We start from the raw sequence: 25,102 nt of genomic DNA on the forward strand, positions 1-25,102 counted from the left end.
TACGTTTATCTGGTTGTGTCTGCTGAGGCCCAGCTGATATGGAGTAGTACAGGTCACAAGTCAACAGAGGGAGAGTGCCCTTACTGGAAGTGCGTGTGTGTTGTCAGCAATGAACGTTCAACTATTAAAAGCAGAACAAACACAAGCCACCACTGTGTCTGTTCTCAGTGCTTTGCATGTCTACAGTTTATTATTTGGGAGCACACACATACAGACCTGGAATTTCTTTCTTTATGCAACTCTTATCTCAGCTGTGTACACAAACACACACACACACACACACACAGAGAGAGAGAGAGAGAGTCAGCTGCTCACACACAATTCAAAACAGATCAGGGTTTCATCACTTGTTCTCTTTCCTGCACTCCCTCATAAGCCTTCATTTCTGCATTTCTGTTAAACAAATCACCTTATTCAGTCCCGCCCATTTTTTAAATTTCTTGTCTTCCACTTTGTCTTTAAACTTCCGGTCAGCTAGCTACGTCTAGTTAGTTTAATTGGGATAACACGGCAGAAGAGGATGGAGAGGCTAACTTGGGAGGAAAACGATCATCATGAGGTCATTGCAATACAGTATTGTACTTCGCTACCAAGGCTATTCACCTCTACGGAGTGGGTAGATGATTATGCGGCGGTGGCCGCTGTATCGTATGGAGATATATTTTAGAGACGGACTGGCCATTCTCAGCACAGTATGCCAATACATAAAATTGTCATAATATAGGCTATTTTTATAAAATGCTTTCTTTCTTTTTTTTAATCAAAATCCCAATGCATGGGGGGCGCTGTGGCGCAACAGGCTACAGCGCCCATACCATGTACGGGTCCAAGTGCCCACGGGGACCCAGGTCCGAGTCCGGCCTGCGGTCAGGTCCCAATCCCACCCCATCTCTCTCTCCCACTCCTTTCCGTCTATCTTCACTGTCCTATCCGAATAAAGGAAAAAAGCCCAAAAAATATACTTAAAAAAAAAAAAAAGCCCAATGCATTATCTGATTATTTACTGTCTAAAATGCTAAAACCAAAAGACTTAGGCCTACTGTGGGGAATATTACAGAAACTCACAAATCCTTGTTTGGTAACTATGGTAAATATGTTTAGAAAGTCATTAGCCTACAGAACAGCGGCTCCAAAGTCAGTGTTTTCCTAACTTCAGATAGGAAAGGTGTATAAAAGAAATGTCTTAAGTCACCAAAATCCTAAATAAACATTCCTAACTTTAGGATGACCCATGACATATGATGCCAGTCATCTCGATAGAACTCTGCTATCTCAATGTATTGCAATGGATGTATTGCTCAATAAGAAGTTGGCAATGCAAAGCTACAGTAGCGCCCCCCATGTTTGCACGCGGAATAAGGTGAATAGTGCCACTTCAAACAATCATTTTGAAGAACCTGTCTTAATGAGTGCCCTTCTAGTGTAAATGTAATGCAACACCCTATAAGGTGCCCCTCAAAATGCTTGTCTTGTCTATACTTGCCGTTCCCTACTGTATGTGTGCCCCTCCATTGGAAAAGGGGTGCCATTACAGAATGCCCTCTATGCTGCTTCTACATGGCAAAGGGTAGGCTATCATTTCCAGTACAGAATGCAGTGGAATGCAGCCCTGTATATTGTACGACATGTGAGAAATCATAAAGTGTAAAATGCCAACATATGTGCTCCTCTAGTGGATAAAATGTGATGCATTGAAGTAAAGGGTGTCCCTACTTGCATCAATTTAGGAACGTTTCCTAATGAATGCCCCTGCAGTGACAAAACATGTAATAGGTGCCTTTACAATGAGATAAACAACAGTGCTCCTTATAGCTATATATGGCTTTCTGATGGAAGAAAAAAAACTCATGAAGTGCCCTTTTACATAGCACTGTGGCACTAAGTGTCCTTGCAATGGAAAGACCCCAATGGAAGTCCCAGTATAATGAGATGTAGTGCCTACAGCCTCCCTTACCCTCTTGGGAAGGCAAAAAGGAATCATTTAGTATTTATTTCAGTTTCTCTAGCAAGTAATATGCTGTTTTTAGCCTGACAAAAATGGTATATTTAGCTGCCAGAATTTCAAAAATCTCCTGGTGGAGGTCCCCCGAACTCCCCTCCAAGTCTGACCTACAGTACCGACACTTCTGTCTTTAAGTCAGGTTATACAGTGTGTTCAGCTAAACATGTTTGTTTGCAGAAAGTTAACAATTTAAAGCATTTTAGTTCACTGTTTGTTTGATCAGAGGGCTTCTCATAATTTTAGCCTGGATAGCCTGATAACACAGTGTTCGTTTCCATAAAGGTGAAAAACATTTAATCTTACTTGATACCAGGGGCACAAGGGCTCACAGGCCCCTGAAGTGCAAGCCTCTGTGTGAAGTCCTATGTGAAGTGCTATGTTCTCAACCCCCAATATCTGAATGGATTATGTTATTTACCCCTGATACTTGAATGGGCCCCTCAGTGAAATAACACATATGGTACTGTATATGTGTGATAGTCAAGCTTTATAATTGCCATCTTTTTTCACAGGAACCATCTGTTGATGGTTATGTCATATTTGTAAATCTCAATTTGTCCATTTTTTTCCACCGAACTTGTGGTCAATCATCATTTAAAGGGGTAATTTTTTAATTGTTCTACCGGGGTGGCATGCCCCCAGACCCCCTTATCTTAGCTGTCTGTACCCTAGGGCCCAGTGGCTCCATCCTTGATACAGCGTAGCCTTTTGTATGGGGTCGAGGCCCAAGTTGTGAGATATGTGCCCATTTTGTTTTTATTGCTTAAAGATGTACAAGACAAGATGGTGAAATCAGGGTAAACATGTCTGATACATACATCCATACAGGGACAAAACAACATAGAAAACAACTTACTGTATACCATGTAGTGAGGACTCACTTTAATGTACGTGTACTTCATTGTTTTATTGGTCATTGTGCAGCAGCAGTGACACATGGATTCACACATCCACACCGACACACACACGCACACACACCACACACACACACACACTATATTGGTATAGTGTTATCTTAGGGCCTCACAGGGATTGGTCACTGGCAAATGCATTGGAATGAGTTTTAGTGTATCCATTTAGACGGATGTTATGTCTGAAAACGGCTTCTCACACACACACACACACACACACATACATGCAAACAAAAGAGACACTTCTGAGCTATAGCAGGTTATGGTATTAGGAACATCTCTCTACATAAATACATACACACACACATATTCAAATACATGTAGGCTATCAGTTGTCCAGTGTGACGCCCCTCTGCTCCCCCCTGCTGTTTTCCGTGGTGGCCGGTTGCCGGCCTGCAGTGGGGAGACGAATCAAGGGAGATTGTCCTCACCTGGCGCCGGTGTAGCCATATAAGTCATCACTATCCCTTCTATCACTCTCTCTCTCTCTCTCTCTCTCTCTCTCTCTCTCTCTCTCTCTCTCTCTCTCTCTCTCTCTCTCGTCGTTCCTAGACATCTTTTTGACACACCGCACTGCATAGCACATCTACTCACTTATACACGACCGACACACATCCACACACTTCATTTCCACCCCCTAGACATTTCCTTTATTCTACTTTGAATAAGTAGAATTGATTTAGAAATGGAATCTGTTGTCAGCCTCGTTTGTGTTGTGAGCCAGGCGTAACACCCAGCCAGTCCTAAACACACACACACACACACACACACAAACACAAACACACACACACACACACACACACACACACACACGTCAACAAGTTGCTCGGTGTGTTTTCATATGTGGATTCAGTACTGAGAGAGAATGTTTTAATTTCAAAGAGTCAGTTCTTCTGTTATCTCTGGGCAAATATTGCTGGCTTTTGTCATAAATTGACAACTGAGGTCTGAATAATGACTGCACTCAGTGAAGAAATGCAGCTCTGTTACAACTTTGTCAACGCTTTTGAAAGCTTGGTGATTAAGGCACTAATTCGCCTTATTCACCCGGCGGCCAGAAGAAGGCTACAGGGTACACTTGCCATTACACCTCAGTCCAGCAGATGGTGGTAATTCACTCCGTTTGCAAACTGCCAAACAAAACTTACTGAAGAAGAAGAAGAATAAGGAGAAGAAGAAGGTTACTATGACCGTTTATCAAAGTCAAGGATGGGTCCTTTAAAGCCACTTTTTCAAGGAAGTTATGTCATCGAATCTCGCCAAGCACTGTTCCAATGTCAAGGGTGCTGTAAAATTCTATAAAGTACAGAGTCCTTCGTTCTGAGATTTTCTGAGAATTTTCGAGGATGCATGCGTGTATCCTCTTTGTGCTAGGAACACCCACAATCCTGTGCGCACATGATTTTTAACCTGTTGAGGAGTACGGTCACAAATATGTGATCAGATGCAGCTGGGCCCCTGGGAGTACGATCACAAATATGTGATTAGAACGTTTTCAAAAAAGGTTCTATAACATGACGCAACAATTACCCTCAGGGACTTTTCTGCCATTAAACAATTTTAAGAACACTGAAACTATAGAATGTTCGCGTAGAATTCTAGAAGGAGCCAGGAAAATAATTCACTGTCTGGGGAATGGCATTGTCTTAAAGAATTCACTCCTCAACAGGTTAATAATGCACCTGCAGCTTCCTGCACACTCGCTAGTCTGTTCTATTGTGTGTTTTCCGAATGCTAAGAAAAGCCTTGCCTCGTCTTTGAAGGATTTGACTCAGCAGGACTCGTTCTACCAATCACGAATCCTTGACCTTGACTCTGGCAGGCCAGCGAACCCTTCTTTTTCTGTGAGCTTTTATGTTGGCATAACAGAGGCTTATGTTTTGCAAACAGAGTGCTTTACCATCATCTGCTGGACTGAAGTGTAAAGGCAAGTGTAGCATACCATGTAGCCTCATTCTGGCTTATAATGGCCGCCGGCTGAATAAGGCGAATAGCATTCAAGCTTCTATTGGGTTTTGGTGATTTGATTCCATGTTACATATTTTCTTTTTGGTAGAAATAATGTTATTAGGTGTGATTTTCTCTGCTAATCAAATTGTCAGATAAGTAGGTGTAAGATCACTATATTTTATTATACATTGTCTGACAGCAGTATCAATATGCATACAATGTTGCTATGGCATCCAATATTAAGACAGCTGTAATAACATTTAATGAAAATGGTAAACTATTAATTAATGATTAATGTCATAGTTACAGTATATTGATCAGATGATGGGGGGGGGGGGGTCAAGTTGAGTGTTAAACAGAAATGCTTAGTGGTGGTGTGGAAGTCATAACCTCATCATCTCCATCCAGACAGTCTGGGACTCCGTCATTATGAGCGCGTTGAGAGATACACACATTGGACTTGCAGTGGAAAGCCTTATCATTACGACATTCTGGGGGTAGTAAACACACACACACACATACACATACACACACTCATGTTATATTACAGTACATAATTGTAAGTCTATTGTAAGTCTATTAGTAGTATTCAGTCAGGTACAGCTATGTTCGTGTATGTTAAATTTGAATGGTAAGAAATACATTTATTTGCAACATAGTTCTAAAATACTACTCTTACTGACAGTGCATTTAAGGAAGTACTGTTGTTTTGCCTTACTCTTTAGAAGGGCTGCACACTGTGGGATCCTAATTCCCAGGCTGATTATAATCCTTTCAATCATATGTTGACTTCTGATCAGCTGCTCTGCTCCATGGAAGCACAGTGGGCCTAAATTGTGGGCCTACTGTCACATGCTTGTCACATGTCCAAAGGACAAACTAACTAGGGACAGGAAATGTAATCAAATACATTATCATGTCTCGATTGATTCACTCTAATGGTCTCACTACAACAATGGTCTCAGTCTGTTCAACAACTCACCATGTGATCCCTATCAATGTAACCAATCACAAACTGGGTAGCCTATTTAAGGGAAGTTGACACAATGTTCTAGGAGTCATTCTGTAGTCAGAACTCCCGCACCACTTTGGTGTGTAGTCATCATCTTCTGAGCTGGGTATATATATATATATATATATATATATATATATACACACACACACACACACACACACAAACATTCACACACATACACACACACACACACACACCTTTGCAGCACATCTCATCGCTGCCGTCTCCGCAGTTGTTGATTCCATCACATGTTTTGTCATGCAGCACACACTTTCCATTTGCACACTGGAACTTACCGATGTCACATTTATTACCTGAAACATCAACAGTGAGATTTGAGTTTGTCTTTGAGTTGTTTTTGTCCCTAATGAAAGATATCTACGATAGGGCTCAGGTTGAAAAATGCCAGAATTCACCATTAAGAGAGGGAGACATAAGGAGAGAGAGAGAGTGTGTGTGTGTGTGTGTGTGTGTGTGTGTGTGTGTGTGTGTGTGTGTGTGTGTGTGTGTGTGTGTGTGTATGTGCACATTTGTATTCTGACCTGGATGTAGATTACTACTGTTACTGTAACAGTTGGCCACTGCAATGTGACTTTTATCATTAAGTTTGACTGGACTGCCAATGTGACACTCAGCCAGAGAGTACTCATGTCCTTTACAGAAGACAGGAACACACACATCTGGCAGAATGATGTTCTTTCTTGGAACATCAAAGTACTTCATATTGGCTGCAGTCTTTGCCAACCTGAGGGAGAGAAAGAGAGAGAGAGAGAGAGAGAGACATTCTGTTTCAAATGTTTTGAACGTAAAAAACTAGACCCTTTAAAACCTGAGAAATGAAAGCAGGTGGTAAAGACACTCCACAACTGACTGCCTGACATCAAACCTTTCAAGCTCTGTCATCAGTTGCAAATGGATTGTGGTAGTTTAAGATAGTAAGCAACACAGGAAGCAAATATGTCATGAGGTAGGCTATAGTGTCATTTGATTGGATGGCGGCGAGAAACATACGTGCGGAACATTCCACGACACGTAACATGGGCAGCAGCGATATTCCATCCCTCATGACACACCAGTGCTTTTGTTGAACCTTTAGGCAGCTGCACCTCAATCACCTCCTTCTCAGTCTTTAAGGATTCTTTGAAGACATTGTTAGCTACACACAAAAACACACAAACATAAACATCCAAAGTACTCTACTCAAAGTGTGTTGGCGTTCATGTGTGTTTGCATCTGTGTGTCTGTGTAAACGTGTGTGTGTGTGTGTGTGCGTCTTTATGTCTGAGTCTGTGTGTCCATGTATCTGTGTACCAGTATATGGGTTTGTGTGTGGCAGCATTACAGTTAGTGGAAAACTTTGTAAAATTCTTGTTTGTGTATGTGTACTGTATGTGTGTGTGTCTGTGCAGGTCTCACAACGGCAATTGGTTCCTAGGTGAGAGAAGACAGGAATTGTATTGTTGTCCTTGCAGGTCTCTGCCACGGCGTGACATCGGTTCTTGGACTCCTTCCCATCACGGGTGCACACTTTCTCCTTAGCATAGCACTCATCTGGCTTAGGATCACATGTGCACATTGCAGTACCCTCTGAGCAGCGATGCCCCAGTGGACAGGAGACCTTTGCACACGACAGTTGTGTGTATTGCTGTTTGAGACAATCCTCTGGGCCCAGGTATCTGTCGGTGTGGATCTGAGACTGTGAACCAGATGTGGGTTGTACTGCTGGCTTGCTGATCACCACTCCTGCTGAGGGGAGCTGTTTGGACAGATGATGAGACTTCAGATTCTTTCCGCTATGTCTCTCTCTCCACACACACACACACACACACACACACACGTACGCACACACACACACCAAAACTAGTGAGCGGAGCGGATGGAATTTTGTTGGAGCGGGGAGCGCTTTTTTATTCAGAGGCAGGAGCGGCCGCTCTGTCCCGCTCCATTTTCGCTCCGATACCGCTCACACCACGAGTCTAAGCCATGCTCAAATCCACCCTGAACTCACGTCTTCATAGTACAACCAAGACCGCTACAATTCAAAACAAACATATTGACCATATTTGTAGCGGATTAGGCATAGCCAGAGTTTTGTTCAAGAGTAGTTTTTATAGGCTAGCATTCAGAATCGGGGGAGAGAATACAGATCACCGTCAAGTTTCGTGAAAATCGGACACATTTTGTGACCTGTGAAAACTTTTAGGTGTTTTTGATGAAATCCAATATGGCGTAAGGTCCAATATGGCAGAAATTGACATCATGGGGTGCGTTGAGTTCGGCTTCATCCAAGGATTCAAAATATACCTCAATGTGTACGGTTAAATCATTAAGCGCATACTGTAGATGTAATGCAAAATTTGACACATTGTTGGCGCTAGAACACTTGACATGAAACTTAGTGAAATTAATCATATTACTGTACCGAATCAATGTGCTAAATTTCCTAATTTTTTACTGTATGGTTCAATGGCAAATGAGCATTTCGTTATAATAATAAGAAAATGTAGAATAGCTATGGGTTGCCTCGCAGCTTCTCTGCTTGGCCCCCAATTACAGGAACATCTGTTTGTCTGTCTGTTTGTCTGTTATTCGCATGTCTCTCGAACCGTTCATCCGATTGATTTCAAACGTGGCAAGTATCTTGCTACAGACACAAGTAAGTGTAGTGCCAACTTTGCCGTCGTTTGGATAACAAATGCAAAATATATTGGTAAATATATTGGTAAAAGAAGCACACATTGGCTTTCTCCGCTCTACTGTAGGCTATCCTATCCACTCCCCCTCTCAAACAGCACTATAGGTGTACATATCTGTCGAACTGTTAGTCCGATTGATTCCAAACGTGACAAGTGTTTTGCTACGGGCACGAGTAAGTGCAGTGTCAAGTTTGACATTGTTTGGATAAGTAATGCAAAAGATATTTTTAAAGGATAATTCTGGTATTTAGCACTTTGAGTCCCTTTTCTGGTTTGTTTTGGATGAACTAGAGTGGTGGACACTGTAATTTTGACGATTGGTCCTGTCTCGACTTTTCTGACTTGTTTTTATTCGCCTTAACTGCTTCAGAGTGGCTTCCTATGGGCATGCACAAACATGTCCTTAAAACAACCCTGAATGTTCGTTTTCAAAACTGTGCAACTCACCGAGTGGGTAGTGGTGTTCGTTGATCATTAAAAACATATATATCGGCGCAATGTATGATTTCCAGCCGTGTTATTAAGTGTGCTTGCAAAGCAGCACACTTATTGTTCTTCTTAAGTTTTATTATTAAGTGTGCTTGCTGAAAGCAGCACACTTATTGTTCTTCTTAAGTTTTCTTATTCCTGTAAGCCCAATTTTTCGTAAACTCCTGCTCCTAGACCTTTTGAGATATCGCCACCGGTCCAACTCTAGAACGTCCGGCCGGAACCGGTGTAGTGTGGAAATTGAAAAGGATGTCACTGACCCTTGTCATTTTTCCGCCATATTGGATTGAATAGAAAGCGAAACTAAAGTTTCACAGGTCACAAATTTGGTCCGAACTTCACGAAACTTGACGTACATTATCCTTGGACCAAGCCTCACAAAAGTTACCAGAAGGATTTTGGATTTTCAAAAGCGTTTGCCCGTCACAGCCAAACGAAATCGGCGGCAAAGCTCCGAAACAGGAAGTCGTCCATATCTCAGGAACACTGTCACATATCGATACCAAATTTTGTATTTGAACTCGGGACTCCAATGTGAGGGTGCATAAGCTAAAAAAAAAAAAACATTCCAAAAGTTTCCAGCATTTGGCAAACCACCCACCCATATTTGGTAACTATCACCTTTCACATTTGCACTTCTATCACAATGCCTTCCAAGTATGCACAATGTCTCTGGGCAGCCATGGGATAGTATGCCATGGGATAGTATGGACTTATGAACTGAAATGGTAAGGTGAACATTAGCTATTTATTGCTGACGTAGTACAGTTATTTTCACATTGACGGTATTCAAAATAAATTTTATCATTATTACGAGCTGTTAATCGCTCATTGAAGAGGGAACTATGATAAAAAAGATTGTTTTCCTAAAAGCATGGAGTTGACGAAAGAATAGAAATGTCACGTTAATGTTAAATAGCCTACATCTGAACGCTAGGTGGCAACTTTGTAATACATTTCACTAAATGCGGGAATTAGTGTGAGCTTCACAAGTAAGGAAGGTGCAAATATTATGTAATTTATCATGGGAAATTATTATGACCGCCGCTAGCGAAGCGGTCATATAGGGATTGTCAACGTTTTTTTTTTTTTTTTTTTTTAATTTATTTTTTTTTTCCCGTCATCTACTTCCTGAATTTTTGGTCAACGATACCCGGGACACCGAACCACCGGGGCACATGAAATTTGGTGGGTATGTAGCCCCACTAGACTTTTACGGAAAAATTTCGTTTCGTCCCCGGGGGCCACTCCCCCCCCGTGCTGGGCCCCCCGAACCGCAAAAAAAGCAGTTTTTCCTAAATAACTACCTGAACCGTGGCACTGAGGATGAAGAATCTTTTATGGTATGTTGGTCTCAAGGGCCCACATCAATCTGGCCCATAATCACTCATTTGTGATTTGCACCCCCCCGGTAAAAAATGAAAATGCAATATTATTCTGCTTTAATCGCCCCTATCTTCAGTTAAGATGTTCAGAACTGCACCAAATTTTATGTGTATGATTGACCTGGCATTCTCTGGGGGTATGCCAAGTTTCGTAGAATTTCATCCATGGGGGGGTCTAAAAAAAGTAGGTTTGGTGTACATTTAGTGACTGTACACTCATTGGCCTGTAGATGGCAGTGCACACATATACACATGCACACACACACAGCCACCCACTTACTATCGGTATTAGAACGGCCAATACATAATTACAAATTTAGTAGCATTAAAAGAAAGCCAAAATAAATATTCATCATCATCATGGCTGCATTTCCAGTATTGGCGATAAGTTGTCGTTTGTCCAGTAGATGGCGCATCGTTGAAGTGAGACGTAATTTTGTTGGAAGTTAAAAGTGGGTTGGAACAATGGACGCTTCCTACAAGGACTAGTTTAGCAGAGAACGTCTAATAAGGATAGGATGATGTTCACATGAAATGTAATTCCCATTTCTTCTTGAAGCTGAAATAAATCTGAGGATGTTTACGGACATGCTTGGTTTTTACTGCAGGTACGTTAATCTTATAATATCAATAAGGACCTAGTTAATGTTACCGTTAGCGTTGGTTGAGTGATGGAGGCCAATTTGATTGATTGCATTTGTAGAAAACTATAAATGCGGTTATACCAAGCAAATTGATAGCAGCACTGTAATTGTATCTTTCGACTGTCATTTGTTGCATGTGCTACAAAAATTATTCTGTGCAATGGAAGATTTACCAACGTTACACCGGTCTGATACAGTTTTGCCTATACATGCGTGAGACTGAGACGCCTGTTTATTTTGTTTTAAGTGCGTGCAGGGTGTGAGAGGGGAATCGATGTGCTTTGATTCCAGCTTGGTAGTTGTAGTCTGTGAAATGAAAAAGCACGTGTGTGTGAAGTATCCAAACAATGACACCTTCATTTCATTATGGCTGCTTTAGCAACACACATTAAGCTACAGTGTAGTGGGTCCCATTTAGAAGTGGCTACTTCATTCGCGCTTTCCTTGACTCATGGAGCTGCGTGAATTTTATTACAACTTTTCGCCACGATATGGCAGTTTAAGTCCGCTTGATACTGTAAGACGTAAGCCATTGGTTTCCAAAGGAGATTTTATTTGTGTCGCCAGCATAGCCTATTGACAATTTATGTTGTAAATAGGCAGTGTTGTGCCTGAACGCGTTCATTGAACTAAAGTTCATGAACTCGTTCATATTTTGACCGAACTTGAACTGAACGTCCTGCATTACTGCCTGATGAACGTTACTGTGAACTCGTTCATTCTGGTGTCTGTGAACGGCACGCTCTTTCAGTTTAACTTCGTTCAATAGGGTGCCAGATTTCTACACAGCCTTCCACATGAAAACCCGGCTAAAACACACCGTGTTTTACACACACAAGCGCTTTCAGACATACGTGTAAGACCGGAGGTTCTGCCGATGTTAAACGGTGGGGCCGTATATCTGAACGACATAACCGGTCATATGGAAGTCCGAATTCACCCGGTGTTTATACTACCCCCGACCTAGTATTTCCTCCGGACTTTATGTAAATGTGCTATGTCTGAACGAGGCGTAGAACATGCGGTCAAAATTCACACCTAGTGAGAGGGCGTGTTGGTGACGTTTCTTTCGTGCGTCCATGTGGTTAAATCTGACTTAAATGCCAGTGTTATGATGGAGTGGCATAGTGCTGTCCAGAAAATCTCCGACCTGGAAAGATGCAGACATCACGGAGCTACTGTCCATGAGGGCATACAACATTTTGATAGAACACATGAAGGGAATGGCACGTTGTAGCCTACAGACTGCATGGCAAGGCCAAACGAATTCAAAAGACGATTTAGCAGAAGGCGCTGAAAAGGCAGTAGCCTACAGCGACGTCGTTGACGACAATAACAGGAGTATTTAATAAATTGTTAGCCAACATGGTTTTCTGTTCATTGATATAGCCTTCCCATGACTGGCTGAGCTCGCTGATATTTGTTGAGCATATATGCCTAGATAAATTGAAAACGAAGAAAACCCAAAAAGAATTAGGCTACAGAAAAGAATACAGGATTTTTTTCTCTCCCGGCTGTAAAGACAGTAGATTCGTGTTTAAAATGTAAATGCAAACTAAAGGTATAGGAGGCTAACTATGCATATGACCATCCAGAGGAGGCTGGTGATCTGTCAAGAATGATGAAGATCGTAAGATACAGATGGTTTTATTGTTGCTGTCATTATTACCACAAACACGAATTGACAACGCCCAATTTTGAATAACAACCGATGAGGTAGGATGCATCTTTTGCAATTAGAATTTCGTGTTGGTGAGACCTGTTGCCTATCAGTAGACATGTCATCTCGAGTTCCACGACAGCTTAGCTAGTGCCACCGAAATATGACACTGAAATCCTTTCACTATTGGAGTCGCTCAGATAGAAACAGCTGTAACGTGGTTAGGACACTTTTGCTGTGGAGTGGAGACGCCATAAGTTAGGCTACTCAGAAATCGTTTGCCATTGTAGGTCATTGCAGCCTAATTAGCAATATTTTCAAGCCAAACATCTCTGGTGTGGTTTTGACAATCAGAAAAGCAATATACTGAAATAGTTTAATGATGTAAAGTCAAGTGCGCTTCTATGGGTCTGTGTGCGCGCAGTTTGTATTGATGAGTCGGAGTGGCAAGTGCTGCGCATAGTTGCAGTGGAATATGGCTGCCCAGGGCATTATAAAACTTCTCGCTCTTAGGCCTACTCATACACCGCGCTGAAATGGCGTAGCTGTCTAAATTCAAATCATATCATATCATGCTAGGGGAGAAATCGTCGGACATCCATTATTTTGTTATTCAGCACCCCAGGTCAAAAATATGTTCCCGCGCGCCTGCATGGGGGAGAGGATGCTTTTTGAAAAAAATAAACCATGAAAAAACGAACAACTTCACTGTTATGTTAGTATTTTGTTTGTTGCTTAAAAACGTTGTATGGCCTTGAAGTCTTGAGTTACCCTACTGAATTGGCTGGTAGCCTACCATAAAGTTTGTGCATGCTCTCTCTCCAACGCAAACCAGATTCTGGTACATAACGTTGAAAAAAGATAAATGTGTTTATTCGAAGCACACATACAAATACTGTAGGCCAATTTCAAGTGTACGTGACTAGCCTACTTCAAGTATTAGCCTACGCACAATAGATTTCTCTTCTTTAGCCTACATAATGCATAGGCTACACTTTGTAAACAAAAAGCACCTGTGACAGGCAGCGGCCGCATATTGTGCGTCATATCTGCATCTACAAGCCCCCACCCCTCACTCGACAACCACACGGAGATTCTGTAATGTGCGTGTATGTCGTTCACACATACGTCAGTATAAGGTCAGTATTAGGTCCGCAGGTTAGCATCATATCTGAATCATCCGAAGGGTAGGACCTCCGTTTGACAAACCTCCGCATGTACTCCGGAGGTTATATCTGAAAGCGCTTCGTAAAAAGGCTTTAATATGGCAGCATGCAGGTCACCATTTCTCAAACTATGGGCCGCGGTCCGCAACGTGGACAATGCTGGTCTGCAGAGTGAAATTATTCCCGGGGCATCGTCTGATAATTTGCTGCGCAATTGATCAAGGAACCGCGGACAGAAAAAGAAAACAAACGTTTCTGCAATTAGTAGGAAATACTTGTTAATTTGGTGTCATCAAACATAGAGGCATAGAATTAAGTCGTGGTATGAGCGTTTATTCAATGCATGCGTGTGCACGTTGGTAGCAAAGCTAAGCTCAACCTATTGGAAGGCTATTTAATTATGAAACGACATTTAATAGAACGACGTGGATTTACGCAACTTCCATAAAAATAGAGCACAGACTATATAAAACACTGTCTAGCATTAAGTATTAAAGTCAGCCAAAAGCTATTAATTAGTCTTAGTTAAAGATAGCTAAAGATCTCCAGATCAGTGATTTACGCATGATCTGATCCGCCATTTACCATTCACAAAAGCTGGTTGTGTTTCCTGAATCCTTACAATCAGGCATTCAAATGAAATGTATTTAAATAGCATATAAATATTATATCAGTGTATGATGCTTGCATGAGGGAAAGATCCCAAAACAACGGCACCCATATAATTGCTTTTGTTTTGAGAAGTATTTCTCATGCAAGCATCATCCAACAATGCAAAAACATTGCAGGCCTAATTATATTTTACAGTAGTAAAGCAGTACTCTGATGTGCATGTTTTCACAAACTTTTGTGAAAAATCTTAGCACTTTAAACATTGACTGTTTTGAAGTGCATGTATAGCAATATAGTATAAAAATAATAATAATTGTGATATCATTATAATTTGATGGGGGGTGGGAGGAGGGGGTGGGTTCATGTAGGTGGGCCCTATGACCCCAAAGTATGCCTTGACTGGGCCTCAGGTCAAAGAAGTTTGAGAAAGGCTGATGTAGACGACAAAACAGCAAGGAGGCGTCGTGTGATCATTTAAACAAGTTTTATGACAAGGTCGATGAGGGTGGGAAAAATCGTACATTTCTGTGCAAACTTTGCCCGCACTTCAGTCACATTGTCTTTTAAGAAAATGCAGTCCATTTTTCGGTTTCAGCAGTCAACAACCTTGACTATTTGAAGACACTAATCTATTGTGTACAGTAATGGGCTATCAGTAGTATGTAAACAGTTCATGTGTTATGTGATTTACATAAACTAGTAAACAACATAAATGTTAAAAGCTGGTATTGTGTTTCCTGAATTCTTACATTCAGGCATTCAAATGAAATGTAATTAAATAGCATATCAATCATGCAACAATGCAAAAACAATGAAACTAGTGTAGGCCTAATTATATTTTACATTAGTAAAGCAGTACTCTGATGTGCATGCTTTCACAAACTTTTGTGAACAATCTTAGCACTTTAAACATTGACTGTTTTGAAGTGCATGTATAGCAATATAGTATAAAAAAAATAATAATTGTGATGATATTACAATTTGATGGGGGGTGGGAGGAGGGGGTAGGTTCATGTAGGTGGGCCCTATGACCCCAAAGTATGCCTTGACTGGGCCTCAGGTCAAAGAAGTTTGAGAAAGGCTGATGTAGACGACAAAGCAGCAAGGAGGCGTCGTGTGATCATTTAAACAAGTTTTATGACAAGGTTGATGAGGGTGGGAAAAATCGTACATTTCTGTGCAAACTTTGCCCGCACTTCAGTCACATTGTCTTTTAAGAAAATGCAGTCCATTTTTCGGTTTCAGCAGTCAACAACCTCAGAACTGACCCTTCAGGCCTCTCAGGAGGCACTGGCCTTCTAACCTAGCGACCACCTGAGCAACCAGCATGATTGCCCTAGCAACCAGCATAGCAACCACGTTATTTATGCGTTTTAGCTTATTGGATGTTGCGTTGATGCAGATAACTTTTGATCCGTGTGCCCGATTTTCATAAATGAGGTACCGTTGGAATCCTTGGATGAGGCCGAGTTCCGTGCCCCAGATCAAACCCACTCTTGCAGTTCCTCGGAACCGCAATTCTAGTTTAATAATGTTGCTGCGTGAATCACGGTAAGCGCGAATGAAGTGGCCACTTCTTAATGGGACTCACTGTACGGAAGTAGGCTAAGTAAAATAGAGATGTTTCAAATAAAATAACTTAATCAGAATTCTAGGATATGCCCGCTTGACAATGGCAGAGATAGAACTGGCCTTTGGCCATAGCAACCATCCATTTAGAACGACTGGCCTTCATAGCAACCAAAGATCTTAGCTGTGATGCATGTGTCGTGTGTACCATGTGAATAGACTGTTTTTATGGAATTATGTGATGAATTATGAAAACTGTAATATTTGCAAGGACTGGTGTATTTGACATATGTGCTGTTTGATGCATTTACTTGAAATGAACAATGTGCATGCCTTTGGGACAATGGCTGGGGTGATTGGTGTAATGGACAGAGATTGTGGACACCTGTGGGAGATGGGAAGCTATCAGGTATTGGTTGATTAACAGAGTGCTTCCACCTGAGCAATGGGGATATTAGGTGAACGTGTGCGAGGTGAGAGGAGACCCCACGGAAGGCGGACAGCACAACGAGCCAGGCGAACGCGGGGATGACGAGTTGACAGAGTACACCGGCAACGCACGCTAAGTATCCCATTAGGGAAGTTTATTCTTCTGTAGCCTTGTGCAGGGGTGTAGCGATTGGGGACACGATCGCGGCTGCTCAGCTGATGAGCGTTGTTGACTGTTTACAGTACAGGAGCGGAGCAGCGCGGCTACGAGTTGGAGGGAGAGAGAGAACGAATGAAGGAGGCTTTTCACCTCAACGCACGCAAGTATTCCGTTAAGGGAAGTCTTATTTCTGTAGCCTAGTCTAGCCCTGATATGGTGTGTTGTAGGCCTATGAGCCCACAGATTGCTGACAGGAGTTTTTGCCTTAGCCTACAGCTTCCGTGTTTACCTGCCTGGGAGGCCACGAGTGTCTGGGACTCACAGCGACGGGGAGCGAGGCGATTGGTCAAGGGGAGGGACTTATGACGTCTACACCAATCCGGAGCAGGATCCACTCCGGCATTGGCCTCGGCTGGATTTCCATGATTTCCCGATTGGATTATTAGTAGGCCTATTTGTTTTGTTTCTTTTTTTTTTCTGGTCGGCAGGGGAAGCCGACCAGTGGACATTTCTTCTCTGTTATCTGTTTGTCTGTCTGTTTGTCCGTCCGGATTTTGCTGCTACCTAATGCTGGACAGGAAGCACTGGGTGAGCTGGACAAGGAGTGTGTCGTAGTGTAACCTGAGTGGTGTGCGGTTTGTGCTTGCGTCACTTTTATTGGCCCATGAGTGTGTTGGTTTATGTGTGATACATTTAGGGCCTGTTTACACGTATCTAGATTTTTTTTAAAAACGGATATTTTTGTATGCGTTTGTTTTTTTAATCGCGTTTACACGACATTCGATTAGAAAATATATCCATACACACTAGAACGCAAAATGATTCCAAAGGCGAATGTTTATGTAGAACCTAAAGTGTCGTCTAGGTCATCTACTTGTCTGCGTTGCCCTCCCTACTCCCTTCAATTAGCCTAATAGCAGGAGAGGAAACGCTTTGGTTTACCAGTGCTAGTTTATCAGTTTGGCAGAAATTACATGCACAACACAGTAGGCTATGATAGGCCAACAATACACAATATGAGATGGAGATGAGTTGTCAGTTATGTTATATCGTGGCAAGGAACGATTAAAATGTGCAAAAGCCTACCAACATCTCACTGTTCACTTTACACAACTCGGCGTCTGTAACATGCCAGGCCAACAGATTGCACTATCCCAGTCAAAGTTCAATTGCATATCCGAGAATAAACTTAGGTAAATTTAAAATGTACAGAAGGCTACGCGTTTTGGGCTGATTAAACCGAAGGGAAATTATGGCAAAAAGTGACTCATAAAGCAACTCATAGCCTACATGTGGACCGACGAGGTAGAACTAGGCTACTTTCTCTTAGTACAGTATAAAGTGAGGAAAGTTCAAGAGGGCACGGATTACATGCTAGCCTACTAATAGCCTATAAACATTAGCTCTCGCTCATGTTCATTTTGTCAAAGCAGCACTTGGATGAAAATAGGTTGGCGATGCCTGCTTTATATCAACGCCACTTACACCAAATCAGTAATGAAAACACTGATGAGCTGTTATGTTGCACTGCTTGCTGGAATGACGAATGCCACTCTCATTGGTTTTACACCCAAGACACCCATGACTGGTTAAAAACATTAGGCTACATTTATTTAGATATCCACAACGTAAACAGGCGATTTAGAATGCCGTGCGTGTATACAGTACGCCCACACATCCTGCGATCTTAATTACATCCAATAAAAGAGGTTCCCAAACTGTGAGGCGCGCCTCCCCTGGGGGGCGCCAAATAATTTGAGGGGAGGCGCGGAAGGTTGATTCAAAAAAGAAGGAAAAACGTTTATTTCATGTTAGAACTATCTATGTTTTTTTTTCAATGATTATGTAATTGTCAACATTATAAAATCGAAATAAATCATAGAAGAGATGTACACTAAATATTTGGGATAGTGGAAAGTATTATTGATCCCTATCCTGAGTGAGAATGTATTGTGCCAAACTTCATAACGTAATTTAACAGTGGCGCCAGCCGAGCTAGCTGCAAGATAGGCTACTAGTGAACGAAAGTGATTTGTACATGCAGCCTTACAACACTGTTTACAGCTCCTCGAGTCACGGTAAAATGTATTTTTTGGTACATAGCTAATTTAGATAAACTTATGGTGTGGGTGCTTGCGTTCCTTAGGAATCCGCCGCCTTGGTTTGTATAGAAATGAATATTAAGTGACAGATACACGTAAGAGGTTGGACATACGTGACGGTAATATGTGACGTTCCGATAGCTAACTTAAAATGGACAGATTTGTCACATTTTATCGCTGCATGGACCGAGCCTGATATGGGCAACAAAGCCAAACGTCAAAAATAAGATGAAAATTCATTGCATTGCATAGCATAGTATAGCACCGATTTAAGTGGCTTAACTGAAGTGAAGATCATTATTTGAAAATGATTGTCGGGGGGGCGCGGAGGTGTCACTGTTTTCGGAGGGGAGGCCCACATTGATGGAGTTTGGGAACCCATGGCCTAGGCTAATTCATGAGAATATATCTGCATTTTAATAAAGACATGTAATAACACTGCCGTGATGTAAGTGTGGTAGGATATTGAGTATCCATGAGTTGCTAGGCTAGTCTGCACGCACACATTTTAACTGAGAAGGTCGGGGGAATGGGGCTGTTTTAATGACAGTGTTGGAAGCATGCAGAGCCAACATCACAACACGTTTCAATGTGCTAATAACGCAAAAACTCGCATGTTATGCCAAAACTAACCAGAATAGCAAACCCATTTAAAACTCACCATAGCATAACTTCTCAGATACGGCAATTAATCATGCCACAGCGGGCCAGAATAACAAACATAGCCTACCTTATCTTCTACATACATGTACATCCTCTAGGTTTGGAAATGAAGATTACTTAATCCAACATGTTATAATCCATTGAGTAGGCCTAGCCTAGCCTAGGCTATGTTAGCGTCACAAGAGAGACTTACTTAGCTACATGAAGTAAACAACTAAACAACTCTATAATTAACTCAGAAGTCAACAGACAGTTGCTGTGTGAACCTGTGTGAGGTGAGCACGAAATAGTATGCGAAATATTAAAAATAATCGCATATCACGTGTGGTGTGTAGGCTACAGTTTGTGTGAAATGTAAATGTTCAGGCAGGCACTGCACTGCACGTCAAAAGCTCCGCTCTAGAATCTTTGCTGCACATATGAAATCGAATTGACCCACGACACAATTGAACGCGTCATCGTTTTAAGAAATCTTCACTTTGGAGTGCGTTTGTAAAAGTATGCGTTTGAGGGAGATAAATCTCCGATTACGTGTAAACGAAAGGGCCAAACGCATACAAAAGTATGCGTTTATTCAAATATCTAGATACGTGTAAACAGGCCCTTAGTGTGCAACTTGAACTATTTATTCACTTGGCGGTTAATCTTCTAAAATATGTTATTGCTATTTGTGTAACTTAGTTACCATTGTCCATGCCGGTCCCACCGCCCTATGTAGTTTTCCTTTTTAGAGCATTTTAAGATCAGTGGCAGAGAACTCTGTCTATGAATTTAGTGCCTGTTAATAATAAAAGTATTGCCTTTTCAAATTTCTGTGGTTTGTGAGTCTGGGGGGAGTTCATTGGCCTATAGTCCTGTTAAAGGGCCGCGACACATGTATACATGTAATGTGATACAAAGTATAGAAAGGGGATGAAATATACAGAGACAAGACATACTGTATAGTGGAATGTAGACAGTAGTATACAGTTGATTTACAGAAGGTGGTTTAGAGTAATATGAAGTATTCCTTTATTCCTTTATTCTGAGATACATCTGAGATACAGATGCTCTCAAAACAATCCCAGGCTCTCAAAATAATCCCAAACAGACATAAGGTCTTTATAGAGCAAATCCATATAGATTATTTGTCAAATAAACCAGTAAAACATAATTAGGGGATGGAATATATAACATCCACACTCATAGCTCATATTTTTTTAAAATAAATCCGTGAAAAAGTATCCTGACAAACAAGCAGCATTTTAATGCCTTGGTCATATTTCATAATTGCAATTCTTCTGTAGGTTACCTGATAGCCCAGTTTGAGAGGCGCAAGACATGTGACATTATTTATTTTTGCAGCCAATCACTGCTGTCGTTCTATTTTATTGATTTGATCTTATCATAGAAGCTAAATTTGAAGGCAGGCCACAGGTAAAATCCAACAAACCGCATGTCAATAGTTGAATAGCCCTCCTAGAGCTTTTGAGATATTGCCACTGCTACAACACTGAAAGGCACTGTTAGAATGCTTGGATCAAGCCAGGTTCAGCATAGCGTATGCCACTGTCTGCTCACGTTGCTGACCGGACCAGGGCAAGCACACTTTCGCAGTTCCCGCCGGAAATGCAGTCTAGTTTTGAACATGTTAGGCTACATGTCGGTGTTGAAGTGTTTAGGTATCATGAACCCCTCCCCCCCAAAAAAAAAAAAAAAGATTAATATGTTCAATAATGTCTAGTCAGGACAACAAATAAGGAAGGCCTATATATATAAATTGTGAAAATAAAATATGTAGATTTTGGTAGTTTGGTCTTTTCATGTAGCCTTGGCAACTAGCCATCTAGTAGGCTATAGGCCTGAATAATATGCACATGACTTTGACACTTGTTAAACTCATCTCAACATGTCTTTTGCAATCATTTAACCCGCTATGGACAATGCTAAAGTCACTGTTACAAACAGTGCAGGGTGCAAGACTAGGTCCATCATTATGTTTTACTCTTATGAGACAAGGGTAGCCTACACTTTGAAATGGGTCTTACATTTTCCTTTTTTTGAGGCACTGACTCTGCCATGACCCTCCTGTTTCTATACACTGAACTGATTAATTAAGTTCGGGAGAAAAGAGATAAAAGCCCGCCTACACTGAAAACTGATTGGTTGATTTAGCGAAACAGGCCAATCAGGATCTGTCTTGGATGTGCTCAGACACACACGCACCACCCCTCCCTCCCTCCCATCGTGTGCGCGCTACACTCAGATGCACACGCGGTCTCGCATGCGCGCTCTTGATCGCTCACTCTAGATTCCGGGAGATTTTATCTAATTTGCGGGCGTCAGGGAGCCGCTATCAATATGCGGGAGACTCCCGGAACTTCCGGGAGACTTGGGATGTCTGCCCTAGCCTAGTAGGCATTTTAACAGCAACTATTGGCTATGCGCTAACACCAGTCAGCTGAGTTTAGCAATAATGTACGGAGATGGTTTCATAGTCTCTGACAGCTCAGTGACATCAGGTATGTAACCTAGATATTTATGTTTTTGCCAGCTAACTTTTAACATGATCTTCATATTTATTGTGATGCTATATGGACCTCATGCACATGAAAGATTAATATCATGCCATTATGTTGTTTAGAACACACCTTGAAATAAAGTTTTCACCTTACAACTTTGCTGATAACATTTCAAATAAATGCCAGTTAGCGCATTAGCAAGGATTTCGTGTAACGTATAGGCTACTGTTGATGTTGTTTCATAGCCTTTTGCTTGTGTGTAGTTAGGCCCACTGCTGGATTTTGACAGGAACTCCTGATATCGCTTTAAAATAAGCTACTTGAGCTCAAGCAAGCTGTCAAACACTGTCCACTGCACCCCTCTGGTTTATACATCCAGTGTTTATGTTGGGTAACTGTATCTGGATGTGTTGCTATCAGAGCAAGATGTTAGAGATGGCGCATGACATGCAGTGATGCCTATTAAAAAATTAATTAAAAAAATGCTATTTAAGCACCGAAATGAGGCACCGAAATCCACGTTGTTATTCAATGCAGTTACTACAGTTTGCCGGTGCCATATTAGAACCGTGTTTCGGTGCCCAACCCTAATAGGCAGCCACTCTGAAGTAGTCAAAGGCGATTCAAAACGAGTCAGAAAAGTCGAGACAGGACTCATCGTCAAAATTTTCGGTGTCCACCACTCTAGTTCATCCAAAACAAACCAGAAAAGGGACTCAAAGTGCTAAATACCGGAATTATCCTTTAAATATATCGGTAAAAGCAGCACACGTTGGGTTTCTCCACTCTACCATAGCCACTCCCCCTCTCACACAGCACAGCGCAGGACCAGAGACAGAGAGGGTAAGTGGAGTTTTGGCAGCACTGAATCAGGGCACAATGTGGGTCAAGATGCAAGATGTTTGGATGATGATCATGTTTGACATCAACAATAAAGACTCCCTGTTTGCAGTTTGCTTGCATAAAATGATTCCGTGGATTTTGCAACAAAAAACAGAATCAGGAAGTTATTCAATAAGCTTAACAATAAACATAGCCTTAACTCAAAACAGCTGTTAAGCTTATGTCACATTCATTATTGGCTAATATAATATAATATTCATGTTATGTTTATCATTTTATGTTTAAAGCAGGCATACCTGTGGGCATGTAATTGGGATATGGGTTTCCTACAGGAATGACATGTTTGAATGGGCACAGCACTATACATTTGAATAACACAGAGTACTTTGCATTCATAGATGAAATAGACATAACAAAATCCAAATACTATGTTGTTTTGAGCCATTCTGGTTATAATGGCACATTATGGATATAAGTGACAAATGGATATATATGTTATGTATATATAATAATGCTGACACAGCAAAACATTTCTTAATGGACTCTCACACACACACACACACACACACACACACACACACACAAACATTGTTAGATCATTACTATTAAATTAATTAACCATTAACGTTTCAAGTAACATCTTAAAAGTTTGTCATACTGTAGTTACAGTATATTGATCAGATGATGGGGGGGGGGGGGGTGTTCAAGTTGAGTGTTAAACAGAAATGCTCAATGGTGGTGTGGTAGTCATAACCTCATCATCTCCATCCAGACAGTCTGGGACTCCGTCATTACGAGCGTGTTGAGAGATACACACATTGGACTTGCAGTGGAAAGCCTTATCATTACGACATTCTGGGGGTAGTAAACACACACACACATACAATACACACACACACACACACACACACACACACACACACACACACACACACATTGACAAAGGTTAATTAATTTGGTTGATTATATAACATTGATGTATTTCATATTATTATATTATAGGGCTGTCAAATTAACTGATACATTTAAAAAAAATAACGCAGATTAATCGATTCTGTATGACCTTTGACCCTGAGCCGTTGTAGTCAGTAACCATTAGACTGTAAAATGAAGGAGAGAGAAGAAAATGTGCTGCCTAGATCATTGATTGGAACATTTACTTTTCAAAAACGGCTTGATGGTGTTGATAAAAATAAAGTGTTGATTAAAATAAAGTCCTCTGCAATGTATGTGATAAAAAAAAAAAACTTCTTCCCGAAGCACTTTTGAATTTATTTCCTCAGCATATTAGGTCATATCATAGATTATTATGGCCATTATTAAAATAATAATAAAAGAGTTTTTGAACTTTAATGTCACTAAAATACTTTCACAGCAAAAATCATATATGCGATTAATTTAGATTAATTAATCGCAGAGTATGTAATTAATTAGATTAATTTTTTTAATCGATTGACAGCCCTATTATATTACAGTAATTGTCAGTTCATGTTCATCAGAGGCGATTGCTAAGACTACAGGGAAAGCTCAGCCTCCTCTAAAATATCGCAGAAAATTGCATCAAATACTGTATTACATTAGACTACTATTCCAACTAGAACATGCTAAAAACGTGTTCAACATCATGGCTAATTTATTCAGCAATAAGGTTTTGCCTGTCATCTATCGTGATTTCGCACCCCTAATACATTGCTGTGACGACAAGATCCATCAAAAACCCAGATGCTCACCTAGCGTTCATGGGCTTCGGAAAAACCTTTTTCCCAGTGAAAACATCATCATTCCACGTCATTCACGTCACATAATGTGTGAGTCAGAGGTCGGAAACTGATTTTGCTAACAGAGTTGCCCAGTTAGGGGCTCGTCACCACTTTTGTCGTCACGTTGTAGTTCGTTTGTAGTCCATGTGGCCTTTCATGTCCAACAGTTTTAATGTGAACTTGGGAATTTGCCGTTTTTGTCACTTGAAAGTAGAGCCCGACCGATAAAGGATTTTGAAGGCCGATACCGATACAAATATTTGTTGATTTAAAAATCCGATATTCCGATATATCGGCCGATATATTTTTTTCAGAAACGTGCAACAAAACATTAACAGATTTCCCTAACATTAGTTATTTGTAGTTATTTATGAGTATTGACTAAAATAATATGATAATGCATTTCAAAAACAAACTTGTTTATTTTTAAATAATATTGTCACAGTGGAACATCGAAATATATTAAAGTTCTGATAAATAAAATGTATAAAAATAGAAACTTAAGATATGAAACTTAGTCTTTTGAACAAAAACATAATAACAAC

The 25,102-nt window shown here is 41.0% G+C and overlaps 1 protein-coding gene across 1 annotated transcript in view; it reads right to left on the minus strand.

The window, feature by feature from the left end:
* Positions 1 to 5,026: 5,026 nt before the first annotated feature.
* LOC143127791 (uncharacterized) overlaps positions 5,027 to 25,102 on the minus strand; it is an 84,058-nt gene continuing 63,982 nt past the window's right edge. The window contains exons 16-21 of the mRNA XM_076289493.1: positions 23,552 to 23,652; positions 7,295 to 7,634; positions 6,890 to 7,034; positions 6,421 to 6,623; positions 6,076 to 6,192; positions 5,027 to 5,354 (exon numbers count right to left, since the gene is read on the minus strand). Coding sequence (XP_076145608.1) covers positions 5,215 to 5,354; positions 6,076 to 6,192; positions 6,421 to 6,623; positions 6,890 to 7,034; positions 7,295 to 7,634; positions 23,552 to 23,652 — 1,046 coding nt within the window. The 3' untranslated portion in view covers positions 5,027 to 5,214. The remainder of the gene's footprint in view (positions 5,355 to 6,075; positions 6,193 to 6,420; positions 6,624 to 6,889; positions 7,035 to 7,294; positions 7,635 to 23,551; positions 23,653 to 25,102) is intronic.

This window comes from Alosa pseudoharengus, unplaced genomic scaffold, assembly GCF_046254945.1.
Source record: "Alosa pseudoharengus isolate Yale_2024_CS ecotype anadromous, Long Island Sound unplaced genomic scaffold, YU_APseudo_1.1 YU_APseudo_1.1_scf_17, whole genome shotgun sequence".
Classification (NCBI taxonomy): Eukaryota; Metazoa; Chordata; class Actinopteri; order Clupeiformes; family Clupeidae; genus Alosa; species Alosa pseudoharengus.